This window comes from Sinocyclocheilus anshuiensis, unplaced genomic scaffold, assembly GCF_001515605.1.
Source record: "Sinocyclocheilus anshuiensis isolate Anshui unplaced genomic scaffold, SAMN03320099.WGS_v1.1 scaffold874, whole genome shotgun sequence".
NCBI classification, from domain to species: domain Eukaryota; kingdom Metazoa; phylum Chordata; class Actinopteri; order Cypriniformes; family Cyprinidae; genus Sinocyclocheilus; species Sinocyclocheilus anshuiensis.
In genome coordinates this window covers 216,452-227,583 of record NW_015538065.1, presented here as the reverse complement: position 1 = coordinate 227,583, position 11,132 = coordinate 216,452, and the positions used below count along the sequence as shown (strand labels likewise).

General features: G+C 35.6%; 1 protein-coding gene across 1 annotated transcript in view; it reads left to right on the top strand.

Annotated features, from left to right (window-relative positions):
* The window catches only part of LOC107683505 (coronin-1B-like), a 17,335-nt gene that overhangs the window by 1,179 nt on the left and 5,024 nt on the right, over positions 1-11,132 (top strand). Inside the window, exons 3-9 of the mRNA XM_016479558.1 lie at positions 1,561-1,766; positions 1,894-2,016; positions 6,005-6,134; positions 6,885-7,066; positions 8,305-8,424; positions 9,844-9,948; positions 10,689-10,834. Of these exons, the coding sequence (XP_016335044.1) occupies positions 1,563-1,766; positions 1,894-2,016; positions 6,005-6,134; positions 6,885-7,066; positions 8,305-8,424; positions 9,844-9,948; positions 10,689-10,834 (1,010 nt within the window). The 5' untranslated portion in view covers positions 1,561-1,562. The remainder of the gene's footprint in view (positions 1-1,560; positions 1,767-1,893; positions 2,017-6,004; positions 6,135-6,884; positions 7,067-8,304; positions 8,425-9,843; positions 9,949-10,688; positions 10,835-11,132) is intronic.

Here is an 11,132-nt window from a genome sequence, read left to right as displayed (position 1 = left end):
TATATATATAAAGTATAAAAAAGAGTGTAGATGTGTAAAAGTTTGTACAATTTTATACAGTTATTTACATTCAATGACTTTAATGAAAGTGTGACCACTTTGACATCAAATTGGATTCCTGCATATTGGTTACCAAACAATTTGTCCCCCAAATAATAATGATATTTTAAAACAATTGCTTATTTATTTGAACAAAGGAGACTGAGAATGAACCTTTAATTGAAAATGAGACTTTAATTCTTTTCTCTCTTTTTATGAATTACACCATGAACACTCTATTCGGAAATTAAAATCATCATAGAAATGTGTTTTCATTCTAGTATGAATAGCCTCTCTTGGTGTATTTTTGAATAACATATAACTCACTGACCCATATAACAGACACAATCAAGAAAATTGCAGAATTTGCAGTTGATGGAAATATCCCATGAAAACTGGCTCCTGGAAAGCACCTTTAGACCACAGTTCACATGTCACAGCTTTAGGATTAACAAAGTTGTAAGCTATTTATAGGGGGATGTTTACAGTTCGTTTTACTGTTTTAACATGGCTTTATTGATTCTAGTTTTATCACATTAAAAACAAAAGGATTTCAGGGAGGGTTGATTTGTCCAAATATATAGTCAATAGATCTCATTAGAATATACATGTGTAATGGAAGGTGACCGAACATCAGACCTTAAATGCTGATGGTTTGTGGTTTCTGACTTGAGCTGTGTCATGTTCATCCCTGCGCAGTCACAGACACGTGAGAGCTGCAGCCTTCTAGAGTTTCACTGGACAAGAGGGGCTCTCACTTTTACTTCAATACTTAAGCCTTTCTGACCTAATAGCTTAATGGTCAATAGAACTGAAAAGTAGATAATATCACATTTTATGTGATAGACCATATTATTGGCAGCAATTTTGAGATTATGGCCATAATCAATTGGAATAATAATAATAATAATTTTTTCATGTTTTTGAAAGAAGTCTCTTATGCTCACCAAAAAAAAAAAATATATATATATATATATTTATTAATGACTTTTTAACTTCAAACAGTGGTTGATTTTTCTATACAGTACATTTTGCTTTTTTTTTTTGCTGTTACTAATATTTTACTATTTAAAAAGCCAATAATAGCCTTTAAAGCTTGTGACAACATGCCCCACTGCTGGGTCACAAAATGAACATGATACAGTGAACTGCGTCTTGTTTGTTGGACAATAATTATGGTGTTTTTTAATAGCTGCACAGAACATTTCAAAATAAATGTGAGTATAACAAAGACACGATTGAAGTTTGAAAATTTCCCATTGACTTATTGATGTCATTGCAGTATTTGCATACTGAATTGTGATTGGTCTTTTTTCTTGCATGTATTTGCACACCAAATTGCAACTGGGTTTTTGCTCTCCTATTGTTACTATACAAATAATCATGTCAGTTTAATCTTAATGTCTGTGTTATTTTATGATTTGTTGACAATTTATTTGCTTTGTTATACTCCTGTAAAAATATGCCATGATTGATTTATTTAATAATGACTAACGTTATATGCCACTATTCTTTCAACAGCCATGTCCTTCAGGAGGGGTGTTGTCAGGCAGAGTAAGTTCAGGCATGTGTTTGCCCAGGCTTGGAAGGCTGAGCATTGCCTCGATGATGTCAGAGTATCGCGCGTGACATGGGACGGTCCGCTGTGCGCTGCCAATCCGAAGCTCATTGCTGTTGTCATTGAGGCCGGAGGAGGCGGAGCCTTTCTTGTGTTACCGCTCGCCAAGGTTGGCATGCGTTCTCTCGCAATAACAATGCCTTAAATATGCCCTGAGGATTTACAGTTGGTATTTTACATTAGTTTGCATAATCAAATGGTTCTGCTCACATAGTTTCTGTGTGTCTTAACACTAGAGCGGTCGAGTGGACCAGAACACCCCGACCGTGTGCGGTCACGCCGCTCCGGTGCTGGATGTGCAGTGGTGCCCACATGATGACAATGTTATTGCCAGTGCCTCAGAGGACTGCACTGTCAAGGTTTGCTTCCTTCCCCTTAACAAAACCTACACATCAGTTACTGACTTATAATTATTTATTGCGTGAATATAGCATCACTGGGGCTTTACATGGTACATATTGTTAGTTTTGTTGAATTTGAGCATTTTAGCAGTTGGGTAAGTACTGTATTGCAATAATTATCTAAATATTTTCAACCTTTTATATATGACTTGAAATCATGTTTTATTTTTAGTCAGAGGAACCATCATTTGGACTAAACATCCAAACACAAAATATACTTTATGCACAAATTTTATATATGGGTCAAAGACGAAAAGGGTGTTTCAAGCATCAAAAAAAAAAAAAAAGTGCAATACAGCTTTAAGTTTTGTTTTTCCCCCATATGTGTCCTGTTTAAGTTTATATTTTTCTGAACAAAAAAAAATTATTATCATGCATTTTTTACCATGTTTGTCATTCAGTGTAACAATATTTATATACCAAAAAATCTTGTTAATTAGTTTTAATAATATTCCTGAGTAAATGACTGCAGAAACAGATGTTGAAATATAATAAGCATTTTCCTGATGCTCCCCTGCCATGCTTGCTTAGCTTGTCACCTTGTTTCTGACTTGCTCGGCATCAAAAATTCCTGCTTGCAGCCACATTTATTAATACTTTCTGTTTGCAAACATAAATGACATTATCAGGATGAGTATTTGGGGTGGGCCTCAGTGATCTCTCTTGAACTACTGACATACTGTAGTGAGGGGGTTTCTCTGCCCAGAATTATTGGCAAGCTATTATTCCAACAATTAGAATCCTCAATACCCTTCTCTTTTCCTGGCTAAAGGCACGTTCACACCAAGCACAGTAAAGATAAAGATAAAAAATAATAATAATTCAAAAAAGAAGGAAAAAATCCCTTCTGTATAAAATGATTGCAGATTCCACAGCACAACTAACGATAACTGCACAGAGAAACGATATTGTTGGAATCTCTTTTATATTGTTGGATATTGATGGATTTTTTTTTTCCAGCTGATGAATGATAAAAGCATTGACAGCCAATTAGCATTCATTCAACTTTAAAGAGCTCAAGCATTTAAAGTGGCAGACAAGAAATCTGCAGCACATGCTTAGAATGAACAGTGCTATTGTTCATCGGTGTAGAGGCTAACAGTTACTATTATAGTTATTTTATAGTTATTGTTCTTGGTGTGAACAGGTTTTAAGAGTGCCACCCAAGCTACTGGGTCCACACTTAGTTTCTTCTGTATAAAAGAATAGCAGATTCCACAGCACAACTAACGATAACTGCACAGAGAAACGATATTGTTGGAATCTCTTTTATATTGTTGGATATTGATGGATTTTTTTTTTCCAGCTGATGAATGATAAAAGCATTGACAGCCAATTAGCATTCATTCAACTTTAAAGAGCTCAAGCATTTAAAGTGGCAGACAAGAAATCTGCAGCACATGCTTAGAATGAACAGTGCTATTGTTCATCGGTGTAGAGGCTCTAACATAGTTACTGTTATAGTTATTTTATAGTTATTGTTCTTGGTGTAAACAGGCTTTAAGAGTGCCACCCAAGCTACTGGGCTCACACTTAAGTTTATTAGCTTTTTGGCTTTTTACAGTGCCTAGTGACTCCCTCTGTTCATGGGTGTCTATAATTAATCAATAATCAAATTAAACAATACCAAAATGCATTCAAATATTAATATTTATTAAGTTTAACACATATTTGTCAATTCTAAACATTCCTCATTTATCTGTAATATAAATAAGATGTTAAAATGGTTATTTATACAGTGATACTGTCATTCAGTGTAATGGATGACACTGTGGTGTAACAGAGAATTTGCATTACACTGAATGACAAAACCATTACCCTGAATGACGAAACTTCTACATCAGCTGATATTTCAACCAATCAAATGGTCACCTATTTCAAACAGTGAACTTGACCAGTAAAGTTAATCACAATTATTCACAACATCTACTTTTTTTTTTAACCCAGAAATTAAAATGCTGTTTCTTCTTTAATGGTTCAAACACTGATGAATAGAATAATGCTGGGTACACACTAAAAGATTTTTAAAATCTTATAAGATCTTCAAAATGTGAGAGACCACAAACATGAGGAAACAAAATCCTAGATTTAACCATTTTGCTCCTATAGTGTGTGGTGTTTTTGGGGTTCCCCCCCACATACATCAGGATTTCTGATCGTTAATAAAGATCGTCGATTAATAAAGTCAAGTCCCGCCCTTTAATTTTTCACATTCTAAAACCTGTTTCACTCTGAAATATCAAAGTCATTCATTTTCAATGTGAGCAGTGGCACGCGCGTCTTGGACGTTGAGGGCATCGAGGAGAGTTGAAATTAGGTCAACTTTATGGTAATGAGCTATGACGCGGTTCGACGGCAACCAATCGGAACGTAGAAGTCCACCGCTTGAATAATAGTATAATAGTCCCAGTTCACTTTTAAACCTTTAAATCAGTTTTCCCGATTATACTTACATTAAGTAATGTTTATACCTGATTATACTTATTTAAGTAACATTTTCAATGCTCGACTTTTACTTGTATCAGAGTATTTTTACAGTGTGGTATTAGTGCTTTATACATTATTAGGTAAAGGATCTTAATACTTCATCTACAAGTATGTGGAAAATAATGTGTTTTTTTAACCTTAAACCGCATAAACACATTTCATTACACCAAATACACAAAATAATGTTCTTTTTAGCAGCATCATATGACCCCTTTAATACTTCGTCCACAACAATATTTAATGAGGTTAACTTCTAACGTTACCCTCCTTGTGGTCAGTCTAGACAAGATCAACAAGCTTGTTTGCTTTGCGACTCCTTTAAATACAAGATAAGCATTAGATCTATGTCAGAGCGTCAGATCGTCCACGAATCTTTCTATAGAGTTGTTGGCAGGGCGGCCAGAGCAATTTTTGACGCTCTCGACGGTGGCGGTGTGAATGCACAGTTAATCAAAAATCAAAATGGCAAGATGCAATAGAGGTTTGCTTTTGTTACATTTAAATGGACATTGCATTTTTCTGGTTGTAAAGGTTAAAACAATGTTAAGATACTAATAAATAATAGAGTTTCGTTGAACTCAGACTCGGCTGTTTGGGACTCGGACTTGAGTCTGACTCGGCCCATTTTGGACTTGGACTTGTCTCGGACTCGATTGGTTAAAGACTCGGACTCGACTTAGGTGGACTCGAACCCAACACTATCTGTAACCGAACTCACAACCGTAAATTTTCAGGACTCACAAACGCATTCTCGGAACACACGCGCTTTGTGAATGGAACCGGACTGGACAACCAGTTGTCTGTCACGTCATACAGTGCGAGAGGGAGCCACTCTGCACAAACGCGCGTCTACCGTGTGTTACGTGTTTTCATGTGTGTTATTTCAACAATCTGAAATAACTGTGTTCTGTTTTAATATATTTTAAATAATTATTGTAATTGTAATTAATTTCTGTGATTTCAGCAGCCATTGCTCTAGTCTTCATGATCCTCATGTGTCACATGATGCTTCAGAAATCTTTCTAATATGCTGATCTGGTGCTCAGTTCTTATCAATTCTTATTTGTGCTAATTACTGCTAAATTATTACTAGTGGTTCTTATTATTATCAATGTTGGAATTTGGAAATATACAACCTGTGATACATTTTTCAGGGTTCTTTGATTAATAAAAAGTAAAAAAAAAAACAGCATTTATTTAAAATAGAAGTCTTTTGTAAATATCTTTTCTGTCACTTTTTATTAATGCATCCTTGGTGAATAAAAGTATAACCCTATCCACAGTGTATCACAATTTCCATAAAAATATGAAGCAGCCCAACTGTTTTCAGCATTGATAATAATAAGAAATGTGTCTTGAGCACCAAATCAGCATATTAGAATGATTTCTGAAGGATCATGTGACACTAAAGCTTAAGTTGTGTATCTAAAAAGACATGCACTCTATTTTTGCATAACAGATTTGGCAGATTCCTGACGGAGGTCTGACATCTCCCATGTCTGAAGCTGTTGTGACTCTCGAGGGCCACAGTAAAAGAGTGGGCATCCTGGCCTGGCACCCTTCTGCTCTGAATATCCTATTGACTGCAGGTAAGCTCTTCCTATGTGTATATATATATACAGTGGTGTGAAAAGGTTTTTGCCCCCTTCCTGTTTTTTTTTTTTTTGCATATTTGTCACACTTAAAAGATTCAGATCATCAAACAAATTTTAATATTACACAAAGATAATGCAAGTAAATGCAAAATGCAGTTTTTAAATGATGATTTCTTTTATTAACAGAAAAAAGCTGTCCAAACCTGCCTGGCCCTAAAAGTAATTGCCCCCCAAATCTAATAACTGGTTGTGCCTTGTTTGATGATCTGAATCTTTTAAGTGTGACAAATATGCAAAAAATTTAAAAAACAGGAAGGGGGCAAAAACCTTTTCACACCACTGTATACTTTGCCGGCTCACGGTTCTTGGATTAAGTCTGTTCTGGCACACTCTTATTTTTGGCATGTGCTCTAATTCTGGTGTCTTAAATCATTTATCAAGCCCTAATTTTTTGATATTGGACTTGTTTGAGGGTTTCGTGCATCTTCAAAGTAATGAAAAGACAATAGAGCTGTCAATCACACGTAAAGAAGTAACATAAATAAATCTCTGATCTAAAACTGGACCGCTTGATGCACAGATTGATTTAAAGGTTTGTGCACGACCAGCCAAAGAAAGGTGGCTTTGGATTTGATTTGCATTGGCATGTAAATATCTGAGATGCAAATCTTAGTTCTTAAACTGGTAAGATGTTTTTCTTGCTGACCTTTTGGCCAACTTTGATTGTGTTTGCTCATGTTTTAGGATGTGATAATGTCCTGTGTGTGTGGGATGTGGGCACCGGGGAGCTGGTGTACCAGCTGAGTGACGCCCATCCAGACCTGATATACAGCGTGAGCTGGAACCGCGAGGGCAACGTCCTGTGCACCACCTGTAAAGACAAAGCCTTACGAGTCATTGATCCCAGGCGTGGAACAGTCTTTAAGGTCAGCCTGTTCATTTCTGTATGATAAAGTTTCTTCATCAGGGTTTTCCAGCCAGGGGGTTTGTGAAGAAATGCACAGACAGATAGAGTACCATTCACAAGTTTGAGGACAGATTTTCAAAATAAAGAGGCATCTCATGCTTACCAAGGCTGCATTTATTTGATTTCTTTAAAAAAAGGCTATAATATTGTAAAATATTATTTCTATATAAAAGAACTGTTTTCTATTTTAAAATGTAATTTATTCCTTTGATGCAAAGCCGAATTTTCAGCAGCTATTACTCCAGTATTCAGTCACATGATTCTTCAGAAATCATTTCAATATTTGCTGTTCCAGAAACATATGATTACTATATAAACATATTCTTATTATTACCCATTTTGAAAACAGTTGTGCTAATTAATATTTTTGTGGAAACCATGATTCAATTTTTTTAATTCTTTGAGTAGAATGATCAAAAGAACAGCATTTGTTTAAAATTGATATCTTTTGTAGTATTCTAAATGTCTTTACTGTCACTTTACTGTCAATTTAATGCATCATTGCTTAATAAACAGATTAATTTCTCTCAAAAGAAAAATCTTACTGACCCTAAACTGGTGTAGGAACAGCAGATTTTAGTATGGTAGTTTGAATATTCCTAGTAGGCCAAGATGATGCAGATGTACAATGTAAACATAGACATTAAGTGCACTTGAGGACTAATAGGATTATTCTAAGAATGTTTATCGAGCAGCCTGACAGCTGCTGGAAAGAAGCTGCTCTTTAATTTGGATGTTTCTGCTGTTAATGATCTCACGAGGGCAGCAGCTGTTTTGTCCTGGGCGGGATATTTTGTCCACGATGAGCTTTTAGCATGTGTGATGGTCCAGTGGATTTCCAGGAATTAAACTGAGGGGAAATCTATCAAAACAGAACATGATTGTAATAATTAATTGTTTTATTCATTTGTAAGCATTGGAAGATTAGTATTACATAACCACTGGCCGGCCACATGTCACTGCAGTTCTGTTTGAGATATGGCAGACTTGTTGAATAGAATATTAGTGAATTAATACTTTAAATCAATAAAAAATAATACATTTTGTGGTTGCCTCTAAACATAAAAAGTTTCCAGTTAGTTTAGGCCTTGCGCTGTCCTCGTCTTCTGCATCAGATCACTTTGGAATCTTTAAATGGTCTTCAGATCAGTGTTTTTGCGCACATATGTGATTTTTGTTTGACAATGTCACACTCAGGTGCGGGAGAAGGCTCATGAGGGCACCAGGCCGATGAGGGCCGTGTTTCTGGCTGATGGGAAAATCCTGACAACCGGCTTCAGTCGCATGAGCGAGAGACAGCTCGCCCTCTGGGACACGGTAAGAGCATTCTGTACAGTAGAGGAGAATCGCTGGTCCTCTTTTGTTTTGTCAGCAAGAATGATCCTTTAGAGCCTGAGGTGAAGCATTAATAGAAACTTGATTGAACTTCCCACTGTAGTGCTTTATGGGTAATTCCTACTAAAAATAGCACACTACTATTCAAAAGTTTGGGATCGGTAAGACTTTCTTTAAAAGAAATTTAATCAGCAAGGACAAATTAAATTGATCAAAAGTAACTGTAAAGGTATTTTAATGTTACAAAAGATTTCTATTTGAAGTAAATGCTGTTCTTTTGCACTTTATATTCATCAAAGAATCCTGAAAAAAGTATTGCAGTTTCCACAACCATTTTAAACAGTACAAATGCTTGCAGCATTGATAATAATAAGAAACATTTCTTGAGCAGCAAATCAACATATTAGAGTGATTTCTGAAGGACCATGTGACACTGACGACTGCAGTAATGATGTTGAAAATTCAACTTTTCCATTACAGGAATAAATTACATTTGAAAATATATTAAAATATTTTTAATGATAATAACAGTTCACAATACTACTATTTTTACGATATTTTCCATCAAATAAATGCAGCCTTGGTGAGCATAATGGATTTCCTTAAAAAACATTACAAAATCTTACCAACCCCAAACTTTTGAACCATAGTATATTTATAAACAACACCATTTAAATATATTTATTTTGATTTTTTTCTATTTTAATTGTACTTCCTTCAATTAAAAAGGAATTTGAACTCCGGTTTGCTACCAATTTTCCATTTAAATTCCACTTAGCAACCTTGCAGAACACTCTAGAAACCATCTGAGCAATCATACCCTGGCATCCACTGTCAGAACCACCCAGAATGCCTTAGCAATTTTACTATTATAGTAATGCACAAGCTCATCCAGAACACCCGAGCAACAACCTTAGCAACCACTTGCAATGCCCAAACTTCTGCCACTTAGCAATTGCCAGCCACTCAGAAAACTTTAGCAATGGCTTAGTAATGCAAGTGCAAGGCACATGTAACCTTCAGACTTCAAATTACTATTCAAATTGCTTTAACTTCAGAAGGCCCAAGTGACCTTAAAATGTCAAGACTTTTTCAACTTTCAGGCAACATTCAGTGTGTCTTGACAAGCTTGCATTTTCTAGTTTTTATTTTGTGGAAGTGCAAACATTTGCTCAAACTCCCTCAGCTTAGTAGCTTCGGGACACATGAATAATCAGACGCTGATCTTAGTTGACATAAAAACATCTATATAGGGAATCAGCCAATCAATCAGATGAGCTTTCTGAAATATTTCTCTCTTAGTTGTTGCCTGTCAGGTTCGGTTATTGAGCATGAAATAGTACTATATGTTTTGATAACCTAGTGTATATATGACTGTCTCTGTCTGTCTTTGTATTTCAGAAGGATCTTTCTGAGCCAATGGTTACTCAGGAAATAGACACCAGTAACGGAGTTCTGCTTCCATTCTATGACCCAGACACCAACATGTTTTACTTGTGCGGCAAGGTAGGATTACCCAGCTTTATCCGATCACCTTTAACTGCTGCACGACAGGCTCCTCCAGCAACTCTAACGGAGATATAAACTTACACAGAAACATGCTGTTTACAGAAAACGCTTCTGGCACAATCACTGCCTGCGGTAGTTTTCCTTATTTACATACAGCAAACATAAACACACTACTATTCAAAGGTTTGGTAAAAAAAAAAAAAAAAAAAAGTATCTTGTGTTCACCGAGACTGCGTTTATTTGATAAAAATACTATATTATATATTTTCAAATGTAATTTATTCCTGTGATGTTGAAGCTGAATTTTTAGCAACCTTTATTCCAGTCTTCAGTATCACATGATCCTTCAGAAATCCTTCAGGATCCTGCTGCATAATATTTTTGTGGAAACTGTGTGACATTTTTCCAGGATTCTTCGATTAATAACAAAAGAACAGCATTTATTTGAAATTGACATTTTTTTTTGTAACAATACAAATGTCTTTACTGTCACTTTTGATCAATTGAATGCATTCTTAATGAATCAAATTATTACATTTTGGAAAGTTTCGTAAGAGATGTAAGAATGAAATGGTGGTAAATGGCACAGTGATGGTATCAGATGTAAATACTGTGGTACTTTGACACCTGTTTCTCATAGGCATGAGTAATAAAAGTAGAACCAGTAATTGATTGAATCCAGAGTTGTCAATGAACTGTAACACAGCTGTCTATCACTGTCTCTCTCTCTCTCACAGGGGGATTGTACTATTCGTTACTTTGAGGTGACAGATGAGTCCCCGTATGTTCATTTCCTGAGTCTGTACAGCAGTAAGGAGCCACAGAGAGGTGCTGGTTTCCTAAGCAAACGAGGAGTAGATGTCAACAAGTGTGAAATAGCAAGGTATGAACTGAACTACTGTGGTGCTTTAAGATGTAATCGTAAGCATATTTGTCATTGTTCGATTTTGATACTTTCCATTTAATCCCATTTGAGTGTGAATTTGTTTGCATTTCATTTGCCTTAATGAATGCCCTGAAAACATGTGTGGCAACTCCATCTTCAGTCTTTTGCTTAGTGCAAAAGTTGTTTCACTGGTTATTTGGCCGGAGTGTTTGACTAAGAAATATAAAACTGAGCAAACGGGAAGATAAAGAATAGTTCACAAAAAAAAAAAAAAAAAAAAAAAAAATGTTTTTTT